General features: G+C 39.6%; 2 protein-coding genes across 2 annotated transcripts; both read left to right on the forward strand.

Annotated features, from left to right (window-relative positions):
• Nucleotides 1–3307: 3307 nt before the first annotated feature.
• On the forward strand, nucleotides 3308–5168 carry LOC113084685 (zona pellucida sperm-binding protein 4-like). The gene is made up of 8 exons (XM_026254940.1): nucleotides 3308–3684; nucleotides 3762–3949; nucleotides 4023–4120; nucleotides 4188–4345; nucleotides 4423–4615; nucleotides 4679–4826; nucleotides 4902–4974; nucleotides 5056–5168. Exons 1-8 carry the CDS (start codon nucleotides 3348–3350, stop codon nucleotides 5130–5132), a joined length of 1272 nt encoding a protein of 423 aa, XP_026110725.1. The 5' UTR covers nucleotides 3308–3347; the 3' UTR covers nucleotides 5133–5168.
• A 9281-nt stretch (nucleotides 5169–14449) lies between these two features.
• On the forward strand, nucleotides 14450–16308 carry LOC113084686 (zona pellucida sperm-binding protein 4-like). Its single transcript, XM_026254941.1, has 8 exons — nucleotides 14450–14826; nucleotides 14904–15091; nucleotides 15165–15262; nucleotides 15330–15487; nucleotides 15565–15757; nucleotides 15821–15968; nucleotides 16044–16116; nucleotides 16198–16308. Exons 1-8 carry the CDS (start codon nucleotides 14490–14492, stop codon nucleotides 16272–16274), a joined length of 1272 nt encoding a protein of 423 aa, XP_026110726.1. The 5' UTR covers nucleotides 14450–14489; the 3' UTR covers nucleotides 16275–16308.
• The last annotated feature ends 5810 nt before the right edge of the window (nucleotides 16309–22118 follow it).

The raw sequence follows: 22118 nt of genomic DNA on the forward strand, positions 1-22118 counted from the left end.
TCCACACTGCACTGGCTCCCTATCAAACATCGTATAGATTTTAAAATATTGCTTATTACTTATAAAGCCCTGAATGGTTTAGCACCTCAGTATTTGAATGAGCTCCTTTTACATTATAATCCTCTACGTCCGCTACGTTCTCAAAACTCAGGCAATTTGATAATATCTAGAATATCAAAATCAACTGCGCATTTAGATTTTCCCGCGTTCACTATGATTTAGTCGCTTTCAGCGGTGGCTCGTCGGGTGAGGCAGGGGAGGCACAGTTTCCCCCAAATTTTGAGGTGAATATGAGGAAGATTTTATGTTAATAAAATTCAATATTCATTTCAGTTCATGTCTCAGAATGTATATATTTTTGTTTGTAATTTCACAGTTGTAATACCATTACATGAAAGCAGTGGCGTAGCACCAAATTCTGGGCGCTGTATACTCTCAAAGTCAGTGGGCCCCCTACACATGCCAATGGGGGTCCAGAGTGTCTGGCACAACTTCATAAACACTGCAACAAAAAAAATTGTTTTGAAGAATGTTTTCGTCAATTTAGTCAGCTTTTTCATTGAACCAAAAAGAAACATTGAGAAGAAGGATAATGGAACGGTCTGTTGCATGCAATAGTAAGGCTTTCCTCTCTGTACACATATCATTAAGTAAAATTTTGCAAGTTTTATTGGTGTCCCCTTCAAAACTTGCTCGTGAGAAATGTTATGTTTATTGCCCCCCCCCCCAACATTTAGATGAGATTTTCGCCCCTGATTTGTACAATATTCAGTTTCTGCTGGTCTGACTTAATCAAAATAGTGTTTAAAAATTACTTTCGGTTTATAGTGACCATAACGCATAAAAGCGCATTAATGGGAACATTAAAGAAAGTTCTTAAAAAAAGTAACAAAAAAGTTACTTTAAACAGTAATGCATTACTTTTTGGTGTAATCAACAAAGTAATTGAGTTACTTTTTGAATTAAGTAACTTTTAACTAGATAATATTTCTAAGTAACTAGCACAACACTGGTGTTGTCAGTTTGGGAGTTCGGAGCATGAATCATTTGAGTCAGTTCGGCAGTTCGGAGCGGGTTCGCGAATCATTTGAGTCTGTTTGGCAGTTCGGAGCGTGAATCATTTGAGTCAGTTCGGCAGTTCGGAGCGGGTTCGCGAATCATTTGAGTTTGTTTGGCAGTTCGGAGCGTGAATCATTTGAGTCAGTTTGGGAGTTCGGAGCGGGTTCGCGAATCATTTGAGTTTGTTCGGGAGTTTGGAGCGGGGTCTCCAATCATTTGAGTCTGTTTGGCAGCTCGAAGCGTGAATCATTTGAGTCAGTTCGGCAGTTCGGAGCGTGGATCATTTGAGTCAGTTCGGGAGTTCGGAGCGTGAATCATTTTAATCAATTCGGGAGTTCGGAGCGGGATCGCGAATCAATAGAGTCAGTTTGGCAGTTCGGAGCGTGAATCATTTGAGTCAGTTCGGGAGTTCGGAGCGTGAATCATTTTAATCAGTTCGGGAGTTCGGAGCCGGATCGCGAATCAATAGAGTCAGTTTGGCAGCTCGGAGCGTGAATCATTTGAGTCAGTTCGGGAGTTCGGAGCGTGAATCATTTTAATCAGTTCGGGAGTTCGGAGCGGGATCGCGAATCAATAGAGTCAGTTTGGCAGTTCGGAGCATGAATCATTTGATTCAGTTCGGGAGTTCGGAGCCGGATCGCGAATCAATAGAGTCAGTTTGGCAGCTCGGAGCGTGGATCATTTGAGTCAGTTCGGGAGTTCGGAGCGTGAATCATTTTAATCAGTTCGGGAGTTCGGAGCGGGATCGCGAATCAATAGAGTCAGTTTGGCAGTTCGGAGCATGAATCATTTGATTCAGTTAGGGAGTTCGGAGCGTGAATCGATTCATAAAGACATTTACAGTCACTCGCTGGTATTAGTTTATTTTTTACAGTATCATTTAAACCCTCATGTTGTCTCAAACCTGAATGAAGTACTTTCTTTTGCACAACATAAAAGAAGGTATTTTGAAGACTGTTGCAAAACAAAGATGTTTTGGTCATAAGTGACTTTCACTGCATGTAAAAAAAAAAAAAAAAGAGTACTGAGATATATATACAGCTCTAAAAATCGCTTGCAGTAGCTCTGCTACTAAATTTATTTCAAAATTGCAATCCATATACAACTATGATCAGCTTTAGCAGCATTCCCCTCATCCCCTGAGGTAACAACAACTATATTGAAGGGGTTTTATATATATCAGTCAACAGACGACCTTTATAAAAAATAATAAATCATTTTACCCTATTTACATTTCTTACCTTTTTTACTGTATTTATTTGTTCCTTGTTCGTTTTCGTCCATATAATTAAACGCAAATAAAACGAAACATTTGTTTCTTTTTTTATATTATTTATATTCAACAGGGAGCAATTGAAAAATAACAGAGCAGCAGAATATGCAATTTTTAATAATAATAATAATAATAATAATAATAAAAACGTATAGGTACGTTTACCCGCGGGATTTTGCAGGCGGGAGCGGGAAGAAACTTGATTGTTTGCGGGCGGGAGCGGGAGAAAATAACTTATATTTTTGCGCGGGCGGGGGCGGGACGGAAAAATCCATTCTGCGCAGGTCTCTGAAAGAGTCGGATGCGCATGCGCTTTTCACTTGTAAAACTCAAGGGTATATGGGGTAATGTAGTCTCGGCTCTCTGTGGGACGAATTAGGATTAGGATAGGATAGACTTTTTTCATTTTTATTCAGCCCTACATAAATACATTTTGAGATTCTTACTTAGCCTAACGAGTAGTTAAAATACAACAAATACACATTTCTCCTGATCAGCCACAAAAATGGAGCTTAATCACAAATTATTTACATATTTACATGAATATTATGGAAACACACTGAACTTAATAACACATATTTGAGTAAGACGCTATGGTAAAAGTGTGTAGGCCTATTATTTAAATAATAATTATAATAACAGTATAAACAACACATATTTGAGTATGAATGAAACAACATGATAGGAGCAGTTTTCCCTCACGTGAATCCCAATGTTATAACTTTCAAGACTTCAAAACATTCAAGTTTATAACTGACCACCTCTAAAAACAAATTTATAACTGTCTTTTCAAAGAAATATGAAGCTTTGGGGCTGCTGCTTTGACGCTGTACAAACGCTTCCAGTGTGAAACGGGTCAAGAACCAATGAGAATCGCCCAGTTGCATGAGCTCACACTTGCCTGGAGAATCATGATTGTTAATGAAGTGGGAGGGACTATTGCTAATTAGCTGAGCTACAAGAGTACAAAAAGACCAAAGTGCAGTATCTCAATAGTGTGGTTAGCTGTTGGACAATGGCTGGAAGTTGGTGGCTGGTTCAGGTATTAGCACTGTGTGCTCTCTGTCATGCTCTTCCAAAGAAGGGTAAGTGGAGTAAACTGTCCCAGAATCCTCCAGCTCTGATGCTCCAGCAAACTGACCAGCGGCTTCAGCAGTCAGTTCAACAGACTAATCAGCAGCTTCCTCAGAAGATTCAGTTTCAGAAGCAAGTAGCGAAGGCTGAGCCTTTGGACAGATGTTCTGTAGCTGATTCTGAGCAGATCCAATGTGGACAACCTGGTATCAGTAGTGCTGAATGTGAAGCTATCAACTGCTGCTTTAGTGGACAGCAGTGTTACTATGGGAAGACCGGTAAGAGTGAGTCAGGGTTATACTCTCAGTTAAACTGATCCTCAACATGAACCTGCTCTTGTTCCTCTCTGTTCCAGTGACTGTCCAGTGTATAAGAGATGGTCAGTTTGTGGTAGTGGTGGCTAGAGATGTTACACTGCCTCGACTGAGTCTGGATTCAGTCAGTTTACTGGGAGGAAGTGACCCAGCTTGCAGTCCTGTGGGGTCCACACCTTCCTTTGCTGTATACCAGTTCCCTGTGACTGCATGTGGCACAAGAGTGATGGTGAGGAGATGCTTATGGTTTTATTCTGCATGGCCTATGATGGACTGGATGCCAACAGTGTTGCTATTTGCAGGAGGACAGTGGTTATGTGGTGTATGAGAACCGAATGAGCTCCTCGTATGAAGTGGGGATTGGACCACTTGGTTCAATCACAAGGGACAGTCACTTTGAGTAGGTGCTCTATGCTGGTCTTATTTGGTGGTCTGTAACAAATGCTACAAGCTCATGGTTTGTCCAGGCTTCTCTTCCAGTGTAGGTACTCTGGCACTTCTGTGGAAGCTCTGGTTGTGGAGGTCAACACTGTTCCTCCACCTCCACCAGTAGCTGCCCCTGGACCCCTCAGGGTGGAGCTTAGACTGGCCAATGGTCAGTGTGTCACCAAAGGGTGTGCAGAAGGTGTGTTCTTGTCCCATGTGTTCCTAGTATCTTTAGACTCCAGGTTGCAGCAGTGTTTAATCCCTGGTGTTCCTCAGGGGATGAGGCCTACACGTCCTACTACAGTGATGCTGATTATCCCATCACAAAAGTCCTGCGGGAGCCTGTGTATGTTGAGGTGCACATTGTGGAGAGGACTGACCCCAACATTGTCCTGATGCTGGGACACTGCTGGGCAACTTCTGCCCCCAATCCACTCAGTCTACCCCAGTGGGACCTTCTGGTTGATGGGTGAGTAATGACCATGTTTATCCAGTTAGTCTGTGGCTTTTCTAACCTCCTTGTCCCTTTCAGATGCCCTTACCAGGATGACCGTTACCTGACCACATTGGTTCCAGTGACTGGCTCTTCTGGTCTTCAGTTCCCAACCCACTACAAGCGCTTCATTGTGAAGATGTTCACGTTTGTGGATCCCACATCACTGGCTCCTCTGCAGGAAACTGTATGCCGCTTTACTTTAACCTTTAGTGTTACTCCTGTTTCTAGATTTGACTTGACCCTCTTTCCTCCCTGTCAGATCTTCATCCACTGTAGTACAGCGGTGTGCCATCCGTCTTCTGGCTCCTGTGAGCAAAGCTGCGGCAGGACGAGTGAGTTCTTGCTCTCTCTTGACTAGAGGAACCGAGAATCTGTCACTATTTCCCTTCACACTTCTAACATTTCTCTTGCAGGAAGGGACACTCATGTGAAGACCATCTCTAGTGAGCAGACGGTGGTTTCTAGTGGAGCAGTTATTCTGATCATGTGAATCTGGTCTCTTTAATAAACCGTGTAAAAACCAAGATCACTGTCTCAATAGTTTGACCTCACACACCGGAATCACCACCTGGAGGGAGACCCAAAGCTTTGCTCCACTAACCACCAGTTATTTCTGCAGTTTGCAAAATGTAGTAAAACGTTAAAAGGCAAGTGCAGTAAACGTCTTGTGTAACTTGTACAGACAAACATGAACACCATATAAACTGTCTGAAGTTTCACATAAATAGGTTCCTGAAGGAAACCGCTGAACATTAATTGGATTTGTTCACTTTCTGACGTCTGCTTGCCTATGTACACTACACATGATTTAATATACGATTGACTTTGGTCTTTTTAGTATTGTGGCTTAAGTGTATTAAGGCACATTTAAGTGTTGCAGTGTTTGTGGCACGGTTTAATGACTGATATATTGCAGTGGGTGCTTAATAGTAATTTGAAATTGCCAAAACTTGTATTTTTGTTCACTTGAGAGGTAATCTAAATACTTGTGCCTGTGGAACGGCTAGAAAACTGAAAGGCTTGTGCTGCAGTTCTATGGATTTCCCATCCAGGTCTTTGTTGTAACATGAAAACGATCAACTGGTGTCCCCCCCCCCCCACCCAACTATATTAAAGGGGTCATGAATTGGGAGATTGACGTTCCCTTGGTCTTTTTGCCATGGTGGTTTTAAGGTGTACGGTCTACGGTCCAGGTCCAGAAAGGTAAGAAAAACAAAGTAGTCCATGTGACGTCAGTTAGAGAGGAAGAGAAGATGATGCTGAATAAAGACATTATTTTTGGACCAAAATTGTGTTTTTGATTCTTCAACAAATTCTAACGTATGATGTCACATGGACTAATTTTTATTATTTTATTATTTTGACTATTGTTTTTATTAATTTTCTGGACCGTAGACCGTACACACAGCTTCAATGGAGGGACTGAGAGCTCCTGGACTAAATCTAAAATATCTTAAACTGTGTTCTGAAGATGAACAGAGGTCTTATGTGTTTGGAAAGACATGAGGGTGAGTCAATGACCGTTTTCATTTTTGGGTGAACTAATGCTTTAAAACTACCTGTATATTCAGGAAGTTACCTTTCTTGTGAGTCAAAAATGCTTACATTGAAGCCAATATGACAGATTAGTCATCCCAGATCCCCTCCTGATTAAACTCACACAGCTCTCTGTTTCCACCTCCATCTGTCAGTGCATCATCAAATGTTGGTTAACTATGCTTTTGGGAAGCGCACCCCAGTATGGTTAATAAGAGTTATCTTGTGTTCAGTGTAACTTAATCTGAGTTGGGAATAATGGTGCGTGCTGTTTATCTTTTGTGAGACTTGTGTTCAGACCAAACTTGTGCCAGATTAAAACAATGTTCTAGTTTTCTGAGGTTTAATAGGCAAGTGGATCATAAAGCACCTGTCAGTCGTAGTGAAACGCAAACGCAGTGCACACATTGACCTAATTATCCCACATTTCTCATGTAGCAGGCCACTGGACAGGACGAGCGGAGAGTGAGCTGATCCACATGAACAAACACCAGTAACACTGATCCGACTGACAAACAGGAAAAGTTTCTTTAGACATGTAGATTACTGGAGATTCTTGGATTGTCTGAGCTCTATGTAACTCAATGTCAGTTCAGTGGTTGATGAGTTAAATGCAGTGTGCTCTGGAGACGGTGCATGTGTGCAGTGGATGGACATGAAGAGAATCGTCTGTGTGATTCTGCTCTACATTTCTCTCGCACAGGTAACTACATGAGTCCCTTACAAGTTTACCAAGTTTAACTGTTCTGCAGTTAAATTGAACTACATCACTTTTATTTTTGTTAGTGATGGCTCCTACAGATCTATAGATAGCTAAAGCGACCTTTTTAGTAGATGAGAAACTCAAACATCAAAACATTCTTGAAATATGTTTACTAGAATGAAAGCAGCTGTTCTGGTGCTCGGTGCAAACTGGCTATGTACTAAAATATTGACAGGTATCAGATATTCCTCACTGAATGTTATTACAGGACAGAAGAAATATCTGCTCTAGTGTTTGTAATTTGTAATAAAATATGTATGTATTTGAGCCCATCTTTGGATATAAAGACGAGTCTTTAAAGAAGATGCTTGAGGTTTATAAGAAGTGTGTGAGACAGATCTCGGTTTTCTGCCTTGTGTCCCTGGTCTCTCTCAAAAAATCATTTTGTGAAGGAAAAAAAATGTTTACAAATTAAGTTATTAACATTAAATGGAGTTATTTGAAAAAAATTTCCACTTCTTTTCAGGGTGTATGGTAAATCATATATTTTGACTACCTTTTTTATTTTTACAAGTGCATTAAAGCTGATATCTCTGTCTTATCCGATTCTAATTGGAGAAAATTATTTGTCATCCAATCTTTTACATTTTTAACACTCTGTTAGCTTAAATAATTTAGAAGTTTCCTCTGGTCTCGTTGAGATATATAGCTGAGTATCATCAGCATAACAGTGGAAGCTAATTCCGTATTCAGTTTGTACAATATTCAGTTCGTGCTGGTCTGACTTAATCAAAATAGTGTTTAAAAATTACTTTCTGTTTTACTTATTGACCATAACGCATAAAAGCGCATTAATGGGAACATTAAAGAAAGTTCTTTTTAAAAAGTAACTAAAAATGCATTAATGCATTACTTTTTGGTGTAAGTAATCAACAAAGTAATTGAGTTACTTTTTGAATTAAGTAACTAGTAACTGTAACTAGATACTATTTCTTAGTAACTAGCACAACACTGGTGTTGCCAGTTCGGCCGTTCGGAGCGTGAATCATTTGAGTCAGTTCGAGAGTTCGGAGCGTGAATCATTTGAGTCAGTTCGGGAGTTCGGAGCGGGTTCGCGAATCATTTGAGTCTGTTCGGCAGTTCGGAGCGTGAATCATTTGAGTCAGTTTGGCAGTTCGGAGCGTGAATCATTTGAGTCAGTTCGGGAGTTCGGAGCGTGAATCATTTGAGTCAGTTCGGGAGTTCGGAGCGTGAATCATTTTAATCAGTTCGGGAGTTCAAAGCGTGAATCATTTTAATCAGTTTGGGAGTTCGAAGCGGGATCGCGAATCATTTGAGTCAGTTTGGCAGTTCGGAGCGTGAATCATTTGAGTCAGTTTGGCAGTTCGGAGCGTGAATCATTTTAATCAGTTCAGGAGTTCGGAGCGGGATCGCGAATCATTTGAGTGAGTTTGGCAGTTCGGAGTGTGAATCATTTGAGTCAGTTCGGGAGTTCGGAGCGTGAATCGATTCATAAAGACATTTACAGTCACTCACTGGTAGTTTTAGTTTATTTTTTACAGCATCATTTAAACCCTCATGTTGTCTCAAACCTGAATGATGTACTCTCCTTTGCACAACATAAAAGAAGGTATTTTGAAGACTGTTGCAAAACAAAGATGTTTTGGTCATTAGTGACTTTCACTGCATGAAAAAAAAGAATACTGAGATGTTTTTCAAATTATCTTTTTTTTATGTCCCATACTTTATGTTAGGCTGTAAATAAAGCCTAAACAGTTAACACAATAATAGATTCAAATTATCTTTTGGGGGTATTTTCACAGCCAAATTTAGTTTGCGTCTAATTAGATTAATCGCAGCACCCTGTGACTAATTAGATCCAAAATTTTAATTGACTGACAGCCCTTATAAATATATATATATGTCAGTATATGTTTGTATGTATGTTTCTTGAAATTGATTCTGAATATTATTTTTTATAATATAAATTTAGATTGCTTTCATTTATTTATTTCAAAAAGTTCTGTGTTATGTTGTCCATTGTTGATAGTTTTCATACTTAAGCTGTGAAAGGAACATTTTTAAGAGCTCAACACAACAGCTTTTATGATGCAGAAGCCACTAGTTTTTGATTCTGAATATGTTATTCAGGTGTTTTGTTATTTATTTCGGAAATCCTTGTGATATAATTCCATTCAAGTTTATTTGTATAGCGCTTTTTACAATACAAATCGTTACAAAGCAACTTTACAGAAAATTATGTTTCCACAATATTTAGTAATAGCTTATAAGTGGTGACTGTCAGTTTGTGCACGTATGACAGGATTTGTAGAAAAATTAATACAAGACGTGGTCAGCAAGACGATGAACATTATTAATACGATTAATAATTAATAATTATTATATAATGCAGTCACACTTGTAGCAATATTTGTTAGTTCTGTTTGTTGATTCAGGGTCAGCATCATCTGAGGTCCTCTGAGGGTCAGCATCATCTCTTCTCAGGTGTTCTGGATCCAGACTGGAGCTTGTGTAAATCCTAGTTATCACGGGATGAAGATCCAGCACAAACAGAGAAACACATAGAGACATCATTAGCATAGCTGCTGATCCAACAAAGTAAAATTAATTAGTTTAACCCAAGCTAATGAATAAAAATGCACCTTTGATCAGATGCAACTACACTCACAATTTAAGAGATACATTATTCGAATGCTTGACGAAAGATATGTGTTTTTAAAGAGAGTGCATCTGAACCCCGAACATTATCAGGAAGGCTATTCCAGAGTTTGGGAGCCAAATGTGAGAAAGCTCTACCTCCTTTAGTGGACTTTGCTATCCTAGGAACTACCAAAAGTCCAGCGTTTTGTGACCTTAGGGTGCGAGATGGGTTGTAGCGTGGTAGAAGGCTAGTTAGGTACGCAGGAGCTAAACCATTTAGGGCCTTACAGGTAAGTTATGATAATTTGTTACTGATACAAAACTTAATAGGTAGCCAGTGCAGAGACTGTGAAATTGGGGTAATATGATCATATTTTCTTGACCTGGTAAGGACTCTAGCTGCTGTGTTTTGGACGACCTGTAGCTTGTTTATTGAAGAAGCAGGACAACCACCTAGAAGTGCATTACAATAGTCCAGTCTAGAGGTCATGAATGCATGAACTAGCTTTTCTGCATCAGAAACAGATAACATGTTTCGTAGCTTGGCAATGTTTCTAAGATGGAAGAATGCAGTTTTTGTAACATTGGAAATATGATTTTCAAAAGACAAGTTGCTGTCTAATATAACACCCAGATTTCTGACTGTAGAGGAAGTAACAGTACATCCGTCCAGTGGTGGACAGTAACGGAGTAGCTTTACTTCGTTACTGTACTTAAGTAAATTTTTCAAGTATCTGTACTTTACTGAAATAGTTTTATTTTGAGTAACTTTTACTTTTACTTCACTACATTCCAAAGCATAAGATCGTACTTTTAACTTCACTACATTTCATAAAACATATCGTTACTCCCTATAATATATCACGTGCTCCGACACGCAGAAGCGGTGTCTGATTCATCATGAACGAACTGAGTCTTTTCAAAATAAACCTTTAAATCGGATCGCGAATCGCACCAAACGATTCGTTTACGAATTAGAATGATCCGATTGCAGCTGTTCTGGAGTCGACCACTCACTGATTCAAATGAACCGTTTAGTGTGCGTCTGGTGCGTCTGGTGTTGCTAAAAGTAAGTTATTAATGTCGGAATTTAGGATTAATTATTGTAACTGAAAATCATATTTTTTATTATTTATTTTATATTTATTTTGATAATTTAGAATTATTACTGAAATACAACCTTTTTTTGTTTCAAACAGTTCATTGAACAATAATAAGTACCTGAAGCTGACAATGAAGTAAATGTATAATAATTAGCAAAGATGATTAATTTAGCGCTGTAAACCCGCGTGTGAGGGGCGGAGACGCGCCGCGGAGCGTCAGACGCGCTTGAGGACCAAACACAGCAGAGCGGTAGGAAACTTCACTCCTCTCTCTTTTACTATAGCGATTTATTTTTAGATACATGATCTGAGTCTGAGTTGTAGAGTTAGAGTTATTAGAGAAATATAATAATTTTTTACATTCTTTGGTCGAAGTTTTCAGATCGGCAATTCGGAGCCTGTTCGCGACTCTGTTGATTCAGATCGGCTCTTCGGAGCATGTTCGCGACTCGGTTGATTCAGATCGGGACTTCGGAGCCTGTTCGCGACTCGGTTGATTCAGATCGGGACTTCACAGCCTGTTCGCGACTCGGTTGATTCAGATCGGGACTTCTGGACTTCGGAGCATTTTCGCGACTCCGTTGATTCAGATCGGCACTTCGGAGCATGTTCGCGACTCGGTTGATTCAGATCAGGACTTCGGAGCCTGTTCGCGACTCGGTTGATTCAGATCGGCACTTCGGAGCATGTTCGCGACTCGGTTGATACCGATCGGCACTTCGGAGCATGTTCGCGACTCGGTTGATACCGATCGGCACTTCGGAGCCTGTTCGCGACTCGGTTGATTCAGATCATCGGAGCCTGTTCGCGACTCGGTTGATTCAGATCGGCACTTCGGAGCATGTTCGCGACTCGGTTGATTCAGATCGGCACTTCGGAGCATGTTCGCGACTCGGTTGATTCAGATCGGCACTTCGGAGCCTGTTGGCGACTCAGTTGATTCAGATTGGGACTTCGGAGCATGTTTGAGATTTTTTTTAGACGAGTAACGTTAGACAGACATGAATGTTTATTCTAGGGGTGCTCCGATCACGATCGGCCGATCGTTAATGCGCATCTCAGAATCAGAATCAGAATCAGAATGAGCTTTATTGCCAGGTATGTACACATACGAGGAATTTGTTTTCGTGACAGAAGCTCCGCAGTACAACAGAATGACAGCGACAGAACATAAAACACATAATAAAAGAATAAAAAATACAAATAAGAAGATAGTGAATAACAATATACAAATGACAATTGTAGGCAAGTATATTACAAAATGAAGTTATGTATTTCTCATCAGTAAAGCCGGTTTTCTAATCAGCGGTTAATTCCATCAGGTGCGTGATTTCACATAGAGCAGCTGTTACTACACAGAGCCATTGTTAACTGAGAAGATGGGCCAATAAACGCTGAAAATTAACGTGATTTGCGCATCTTCTCTATTAACAACGGCTCTGTGTAGTAACAGCTGCTCTATGTGAAATCACGCACCTGATGGAATTAACCGCTGATTAGAAAACCGGCTTTACTGAGGAGATATGCATAACGATCGGAGCACCTCTAGTTTATTCAGAACGGTACTGAAAATAATTAAATATTGTAGCTGATGCTAAATGTCTAGCAGGCTTGCTGGTGCTAACTTGAGGTAATTTTTATAAATAATGTCCAAATATTTTTATTCAACCACCTATATATATATATATAGATAGATAGATATAGATATAGATAGATAGATAGATAGATAGATATAGATATATAGGTACATCTGGGGAGAAAAGAAAGGATGTGATGTTCAGAAAATGGTAACTACAGTAATTATCAAAGAGGGGAAGAGATGCACCCCGTTTGGCCAGGGGTGTTTTTAAACTCCAGACAAGGTCTGAGAAGGAAAAAAATCATTAAGAAAATATAATTATATTTTCCTTAAGATGTTCTTCCTAACTTCAGGCCTTATTATCATGTCATATATAACTGTGATGTTCTGTAAAACCACAAACTTTAAAATACTTTTTTCTTACGGGTGAAGATCAGATGGTCATCTCTGTTTTCTCTCAGGTACATCACAGTGTAAGCTTCACAGTGAGCATTACTCTCATCAGCGTAGTCCATATCAACAACAAAAATATATCTTGACTCCATATAGTGGTTATTTTGGAAAAAATCCCAGGTATTTTGAGCAGTAGGATTATTAAAAAAAAAAATGTGCTAATATAAAATTAAATTAGCAAAATTTCAAACATCTATCTTTCAGTACTTTTTTACTTAAGTACATACAAAATTGAGTACTTTTGTACTTTCACTTGAGTAAAATTGAAAAAGGAGTACTTTTACTTTTACTGGAGTAATATTTTATTATTCGTATCTGTACTTTTACTCAAGTACTTGATTTGTGTACTTCGTCCACCACTGCATCCGTCTAGTTGCAGATTGTAATCTACAAGATTCTGTGTAGTGTATTTTTTGGTCCAATAATTAATATCTCTGTCTTATCCGAATTTAATTGGAGAACATTTTCTGTCATCCAGTCTTTTACATTTTTAACACACTCTGTTAGCTTAGATAATTTAGAAATTTCATCTGGTCTCATTGAGATATATAGCTGAGTATCATCAGCATAACAGTGGAAGCTAATTCCGTATTCAGTTTGTACAATATTCAGTTCGTGCTGGTCTGACTTAACCAAAATAGAGTTTAAACATTACTTTCTGTTTTACTTATTGACCATAACGCATAAAAGCGCATTAATGGGAACATTAAAGAAAGTTCTTTAAAAAAGTAACTAAAAATGCACTAATGCATTACTTTTTGGTGTAAGTAATAAACAAAGTAATTGAGTTACTTTTTGAATTAAGTAACTAGTAACTGTAACTAGATACTATTTCTTAGTAACTAGCACAACACTGGTGTTGCCAGTTCGGCCGTTCGGAGCGTGAATCATTTGAGTCAGTTCGGGAGTTCGGAGCGTGAATCGATTCATAAAGACATTTACAGTCACTCGCTGGTAGTTTTAGTTTATTTTTTACAGTATCATTTAAACCCTCATGTTGTCTCAAACCTGAATGATGTACTCTCCTTTGCACAACATAAAAGAAGGTATTTTGAAGACTGTTGCAATGTAGCAATTTGAAAAACTAAAGGAATGCAGAGTCAAAATAAAAAACTGGATGAAGAGTAATTTCTTAGTGCTAAATTCTGAAAAAGCTTTATTGGCTGGTTGTTCTGCATGCTTGGTAAACAAACAATTGCATTATTGACACATTGTTCCTAATTAATGTTGTTCAGTTGCTTTGACACAGTCTTTACTGTTTAAAGAGCTATAGAAATAAAGGTGACTATTGACTTGTAGGCTACAACGGTATGTTTCTAATTATTTACATATTTACATGAATATTATGGAAACACACTGAACTTAATAACACATATTTGGGTAAGACGCTATGGTAAAAGTGTGTAGGCCTATTATTTAAAAAATAATAATAATAACAGTATAAACAGCACATATTTGAGTATGAATGAAACAACATAATAGGAGCAGTTTTCCCTCACGTGAATCCCCATGTTATAACTTTCAAGACTTCAAAACATTCAAGTTTATAACTGACCACCTCTAAAAACAAATTTATAACTGTCTTTTCAAAGAAATATGAATCTTTGGGGCTGCTGCTTTGACGCTGTACAAACGCTTCCAGTGTGAAACGGGTCAAGAACCAATGAGAATCGCCCAGTTGCATGAGCTCACACTTGCCTGGAGAATCATGATTGTTAATGAAGTGGGAGGGACTATTGCTAATTAGCTGAGCTACAAGAGTACAAAAAGACCAATGTGCAGTATCTCAATAGTGTGGTTAGCTGTTGGACAATGGCTGGAAGTTGGTGGCTGGTTCAGGTATTAGCACTGTGTGCTCTCTGTCATGCTCTTCCAAAGAAGGGTAAGTGGAGTAAACTGTCCCAGAATCCTCCAGCTCTGATGCTCCAGCAAACTGACCAGCGGCTTCAGCAGTCAGTTCAACAGACTAATCAGCAGCTTCCTCAAAAGATTCAGTTTCAGAAGCAAGTAGCGAAGGCTGAGCCTTTGGACAGATGTTCTGTAGCTGATTCTGAGCAGATCCAATGTGGACAACCTGGTATCAGTAGTGCTGAATGTGAAGCTATCAACTGCTGCTTTAGTGGACAGCAGTGTTACTATGGGAAGACCGGTAAGAGTGAGTCAGGGTTATACTCTCAGTTAAACTGATCCTCAACATGAACCTGCTCTTGTTCCTCTCTGTTCCAGTGACTGTCCAGTGTATAAGAGATGGTCAGTTTGTGGTAGTGGTGGCTAGAGATGTTACACTGCCTCGACTGAGTCTGGATTCAGTCAGTTTACTGGGAGGAAGTGACCCAGCTTGCAGTCCTGTGGGGTCCACACCTTCCTTTGCTGTATACCAGTTCCCTGTGACTGCATGTGGCACAAGAGTGATGGTGAGGAGATGCTTCTGGTTTTATTCTGCATGGCCTATGATGGACTGGATGCCAACAGTGTTGCTATTTGCAGGAGGACAGTGGTTATGTGGTGTATGAGAACAGAATGAGCTCCTCGTATGAAGTGGGGATTGGACCACTTGGTTCAATCACAAGGGACAGTCACTTTGAGTAGGTGCTCTATGCTGGTCTTATTTGGTGGTCTGTAACAAATGCTACAAGCTCATGGTTTGTCCAGGCTTCTCTTCCAGTGTAGGTACTCTGGCACTTCTGTGGAAGCTCTGGTTGTGGAGGTCAACACTGTTCCTCCACCTCCACCAGTAGCTGCCCCTGGACCCCTCAGGGTGGAGCTTAGACTGGCCAATGGTCAGTGTGTCACCAAAGGGTGTGCAGAAGGTGTGTTCTTGTCCCATGTGTTCCTAGTATCTTTAGACTCCAGGTTGCAGCAGTGTTTAATCCCTGGTGTTCCTCAGGGGATGAGGCCTACACGTCCTACTACAGTGATGCTGATTATCCCATCACAAAAGTCCTGCGGGAGCCTGTGTATGTTGAGGTGCACATTGTGGAGAGGACTGACCCCAACATTGTCCTGATGCTGGGACACTGCTGGGCAACTTCTGCCCCCAATCCACTCAGTCTACCCCAGTGGGACCTTCTGGTTGATGGGTGAGTAATGACCATGTTTATCCAGTTAGTCTGTGGCTTTTCTAACCTCCTTTTCCCTTTCAGATGCCCTTACCAGGATGACCGTTACCTGACCACATTGGTTCCAGTGACTGGCTCTTCTGGTCTTCAGTTCCCAACCCACTACAAGCGCTTCATTGTGAAGATGTTCACGTTTGTGGATCCCACATCACTGGCTCCTCTGCAGGAAACTGTATGCCTCTTTACTTTAACCTTTAGTGTTACTCCTGTTTCTAGATTTGACTTGACCCTCTTTCCTCCCTGTCAGATCTTCATCCACTGTAGTACAGCGGTGTGCCATCCGTCTTCTGGCTCCTGTGAGCAAAGCTGCGGCAGGACGAGTGAGTTCTTGCTCTCTCTTGACTAGAGGAACTGAGAATCTGTCACTATTTCCCTTCTCACTTCTAACATTTCTCTTGCAGGAAGGGACACTCATGTGAAGACCATCTCTAGTGAGCAGACTGTGGTTTCTAGTGGAGCAGTTATTCTGATCATGTAAATCTGGTCTCTTTAATAAACCGTGTAAAAACCAAGATCACTGTCTCAATAGTTTGACCTCACACACCGGAATCACCACCTGGAGGGAGACCCAAAGCTTTGCTCCACTAACCGCCAGTTATTTCTGCAGTTTGCAAAATGTAGTAAAACGTTAAAAGGCAAGTGCAGTAAACGTCTTGTGTAATTTGTACAGACAAACATGAACACCATATAAACTGTCTGAAGTTTCACATAAATAGGTTCCTGAAGGAAACCGCTGAACATTAATTGGATTTGTTCACTTTCTGACGTCTGCTTGCCTATGTACACTACACATGATTTAAAATACGATTGACTTTGGTTTTTTTAGTATTGTGGCTTAAGTGTATTAATGCACATTAAGTGTTGCAGTGTTTGTGGCACTGTTTAATGACTGAAATATTGCAGTGGGTGCTTAATAATTTGAAATGGCCAAAACTCGTATTTTGTTCACTTGAGAGGTAATCTAAATACTTGTGCCTGTGGAACGGCTAGAAAAACTGAAATGCTTGTGCTGCAGTTCTATGGATGATTTCCCGTCCAGGTCTTTGTTGTAACATGAAAACGATCAACTGGTGCCCCCCCCCACCCCCAACTATATTAAAGGGGTCATGAATTGGGAAATTGACGTTCCCTTGGTCTTTTTGCCGTGGTGGTTTTAAGGTGTACGGTCTACTGTCCACGTCCAGAAAGGTAAGAGAAACAAAGTAGTCCATGTGACGTCAGTTAGAGAGGAAGAGAAGATGATGCTGAATAAAGTCATTATTTTTGGACCAAAATTGTGTTTTTGAAACATCTACAAATTCTAACGTATGTCACATGGACTACTTTGTTTTTATTAATTTTCTGGACCTGGACCGTAGACCGTACACACAGCTTCAATGGAGGGACTGAGAGCTCTCGGACTAAATCTAAAATATATTAAACTGTGTTCTGAAGATGAACGGAGGTCTTATGTGTTTGGAAAGACATGAGGGTGAGTCAATGACCGTTTTCATTTTTGGGTGAACTAATGCTTTAAAACTACCTGTATATTCAAGGAAGTTACCTTTCTTGTGAGTCAAAAATGCTTACATTGAAGCCAATATGACAGATTAGTCATCCCAGAACCCCTCCTGATTAAACTCACACAGCTCTCTGTTTCCACCTCCATCTGTCAGTGCATCATCAAATGTTGGTTAACTATGCTTTTGGGAAGCGCACCCCAGTATGGTTAATAAGAGTTATCTTGTGTTCAGTGTAACTTAATCTGAGTTGGGAATAATGGTGCGTGCTGTTTATCTTTTGTGAGACTTGTGTTCAGACCAAACTTGTGCCAGATTAAAACAATGTTCTAGTTTTCTGAGGTTTAATAGGCAAGTGGATCATAAAGCACCTGTCAGTCGTAGTGAAACGCAAACACAGTGCACACATTGACCTAATTATCCCACATTTCTCATGTAGCAGGCCACTGGACAGGACGAGCGGAGAGTGAGCTGATCCACATGAACAAACACCAGTAACACTGATCCGACTGACAAACAGGAAAAGTTTCTTTAGACATGTAGATTACTGGAGATTCTTGGATTGTCTGAGCTCTATGTAACTGAATGTCAGTTCAGTGGTTGATGAGTTAAATGCAGTGTGCTCTGGAGACGGTGCATGTGTGCAGTGGATGGACATGAAGAGAATCGTCTGTGTGATTCTGCTCTACATTTCTCTCGCACAGGTAACTACATGAGTCCCTTACAAGTTTACCAAGTTTAACTGTTCTGCAGTTAAATTGAACTACATCACTTTTATTTTTGTTAGTGATGGCTCCTACAGATCTATAGATAGCTAAAGCGACCTTTTTAGTAGATGAGAAACTCAAACATCTAAACATTCTTGAAATATGTTTACTAGAATGCAAGCAGCTGTTCTGGTGCTCGGTGCAAACTGGCTATGTACTAAAATATTGACAGATATCAGATATTCCTCACTGAATGTTATTACAGGACAGAAGAAATATCTGCTCTAGTGTTTGTAATTTGTAATAAAATACGTATGTATTTGAGCCCATCTTTGGATATAAAGACGAGTCTTTAAAGAAGATGCTTGAGGTTTATAAGAAGTGTGTGAGACAGATCTCGGTTCTCTGCCTTGTGTCCTTGGTCTCTCTCAAAAAATCATTTTGTGAAGAAAAAAAAATGTTTACAAATTAAGTTAATAACATTAAATAGAGTTATTTGAAAAAAAATTCCACTTCTTTTCAGGGTGTATGGTAAATCATATATTTTGACTACCTTTTTTATTTTTACAAGTGCATTAAAGCTGATATCTCTGTCTTATCCGATTCTAATTGGAGAAAATTATTTGTCATCCAATCTTTTACATTTTTAACACACTTTGTTAGCTTAAATAATTTAGAAGTTTCATCTGGTCTCGTTGAGATATATAGCTGAGTATCATCAGCATAACAGTGGAAGCTAATTCCGTATTCAGTTTGTACAATATTCAGTTTGTGCTGGTCTGACTTGATCAAAATAGAGTTTAAACATTACTTTCTGTTTTACTTAGTGACCATAACGCATAAAAGCGCATTAATGGGAACATTAAAGAAAGTTCTTTAAAAAAGTAACTAAAAATGCATTAATGCATTACTTTTTGGTGTAAGTAATAAACAAAGTAATTGAGTTACTTTTTGAATTAAGTAACTAGTAACTGTAACTAGATACTATTTCTTAGTAACTAGCACAACACTGGTGTTGCCAGTTCGGGAGTTCGGAGCGTGAATCATTTGAGTCAGTTCAGCAGTTTGGAGCGTGAATCATTTGAGTCAGTTCAGCAGTTCGGAGCGTGAATCATTTGAGTCAGTTCGGCAGTTCGACGCGTGGATCATTTGAGTCAGTTCGGGACAGACATGGGGACTTGTGACTTGATGACTTGGACTCGAGTCGACTCGAGTCGCTATTTTTAGGACTTGAGACTTGACTCGGACTTGGAAGTTAAAGACTCGGGACTTGACTTGACTTGAGACACGATGACTTGAATGACTTGAGTGTTAATCACATCATGTTTTCATTTTGAATATAAAATATATTATTATTATTTTTTTTTTAATAAAGTTGATTACTCAGCTGGAGCGCAGGCTGAGAATAGCGTCGTGACTGGATCAGGACACTATCATCAGCCATGCCCTCTCTACCTTACACACACCACGCCCACTTAAATCAGATATCACATCACATCAACATGTCAGCCTGAGAGGTACCGAGGGTCATCGCTTTTGTCTTCAATAGTTCGCGCCTAAAAACGCGTGGAAAACGCTAGTCGCGCTGCTTTCTACTTCTTTCCAAAGCGCTCGGGCAGAAGTGCTCCTGGGGCGTCTGTCGTTGCTAAGCATCCATGACACGCTCTCTCTCAATGAAGACGCAGACATTTCAGCAAAGGATAAATGGATTTGCAGCACTAAAAATCGCTCGCAGTAGCTCTGCTACTAAATTCATTTCAAAATGGCAATCCATATACAGCTATGAACAGCTGTTCCTTCATCTTAGCTGAGCTTTCAACGTTGATACGAGAAAGGATGAAGCTGATTGGTTAGTTATTGTCACATGACCTACGGTGCGCTTGCGGCATTCTGAAAAGTTTAGATGTTGAGCGCGTTGCTTCCATTATGAGCACGCCTACACTGGAAATAACGAACTTGCGCGCAAAAAAAAGACGTGATGTGAACAGCCCCTAATGATCCGCTAGCAGGCCGTCAAAAACAACGCATTCCAGGGGCGGCGCTAGGGTTGGGCTAAGGGGGCATAAGCCCCGAATATTTTGTTACCTTGTCTTTCTCATAGAGCAAAACAATTAATCAGAAAAACAAATGTAGCTGCCGCGATTACCCAATCATGACAAGTGCATATTACATATATATATATACAGTACAGAATATAAATATGACGTATTTTCAGTTGTTTCATACTTTTTTGTTATGTACAGTACAGACCAAAAGTTTGGACACACCTTCTCATTCAAAGAGTTTTCTTTATTTTCATGACTATTGACTATTGTAGAGTCACACTGAAGGAATCAAGGGTTATTTGACCAATAAGGAGAGTGATGGGGTGCTGCCTCCACAGTCACCGGACCTGAACCCAATCCAGATGGTTTAGGGGTGAGCTGGACCGCAGACAGAAGGCAAAAGATCCAACAAGCGCTAAGCATCTCTCGGGGAACTCCTTCAAGACTGTTGGAAGACCATTTCAGGTGACTTCCTCTTGAAGCTCATCAAGAGAATGACAAGAGTGTGCAAAGCAGTAATCAAAGCAAAAGGTGGTTACTTTGAAGAACCAAGAATATTACATATTTTTTGTTATGTATATAATTCCATATATAATTCCACATGTGTTAATTCATAGTTTTGATGCCTTCAGTGTGAATCTACAATTTTCATAGTCATGAAAATAAAGAAAACTCTTTGAATGAGAAGGTGTGTCCAAACTTTTGGTCTGTACTGTACATAACAAAAAAGTATGAAACAACTGAAAATACGTCATATTTATATTCTATACTCTGAGAGAGAGAGAGAGAGAGAGAGAGAGAGAATGTGTGTGTGTGTGTCTGTGTGAGAGAGAGAGAGAGAGAGAGAGGAGAAATGTAACAGTTTAATGTTGTATGTAAACTGTGTTTGAGAGAGAGAGAGAGAGAGAGAGGTGTTCAGAGAGGAGTCTGTTGGATGTTTAGTTTTATGGACTCAATGTTGAAAATGTAAAACATTTCAAACACTGTTGGCAGAAGTGAAAAAATAAATAATTTTAGGAAGTTACAATTTTGTTTAATTCCATGATGTATTTTACTGAACATGAGTGTTTACAATGCAAATCCAAATTATTTCAATTTACTGACAGTTACTTATATCTTGTCTTTTAACTTTATTAAGATCAGATTCTGCAGGTAAAATAACAATATTAAGGTGACTTGACCTGGACTTTACTTGACATAGCTTGTGACTTGACTTGACTTGACTTGCCCAAGAAAAAAATACTTGGGACTTACTTGAGACTTGAAGGTTAAGACTTGAGACTTACTTGAGACTTGCACATGTGTGACTTGGTCCCATCTCTGGTTCGGGAGTTCGGAGCGGGATTGCGAATCATTTGAGTCAGTTTGGCAGTTCGGAGAGTGAATCATTTGAGTCAGTTCGGGAGTTCGGAGCGGGATCGCGAATCATTTGAGTCAGTTCGCGAGTTCGGAGCGTGAATCATTTTAATCAGTTCGGGAGTTCGGAGCGGGATCGCGAATCATTTGAGTCAGTTCGGGAGTTTGGAGCGTGGATCATTTGAGTCAGTTCGGGAGTTCGGAGCGTGAATCGATTCATAAAGACATTTACAGTCACTCGCTGGTAGTTTTAGTTTATTTTTTACAGCATCATTTAAACCCTCATGTTGTCTCAAACCTGAATGATGTACTCTCCTTTGCACAACATAAAAGAAGGTATTTTGAAGACTGTTACAAAACAAAGATGTTTTGGTCATTAGTCACTTTCACTGCATGAAAAAAAAGAATACTGAGATGTTTCTCAAATTATCTTTTTTTTATGTCCCATACTTTATGTTAGGCTGTAAATAAAGCCTAAACAGTTAACACAATAATAGATTCAAATTATCTTTTGGGGGTATTTTCACAGCCTAATTTAGTTTGCGTCTAATTAGATTAATCGCAGCACCCTGTGATTAATTACATTCAAAATTTTAATTGACTGACAGCCCTCATAAAAATATATATATATGTCAGTATATGTTTGTATGTATGTTTCTTGAAATTGATTCTGAATATTATTTTTTATAATATAAATTTAGATTGCTTTCATTTA

The sequence above is a fragment of the Carassius auratus genome, unplaced genomic scaffold (assembly GCF_003368295.1).
Source record: "Carassius auratus strain Wakin unplaced genomic scaffold, ASM336829v1 scaf_tig00040446, whole genome shotgun sequence".
In the NCBI taxonomy this organism is placed as follows: domain Eukaryota; kingdom Metazoa; phylum Chordata; class Actinopteri; order Cypriniformes; family Cyprinidae; genus Carassius; species Carassius auratus.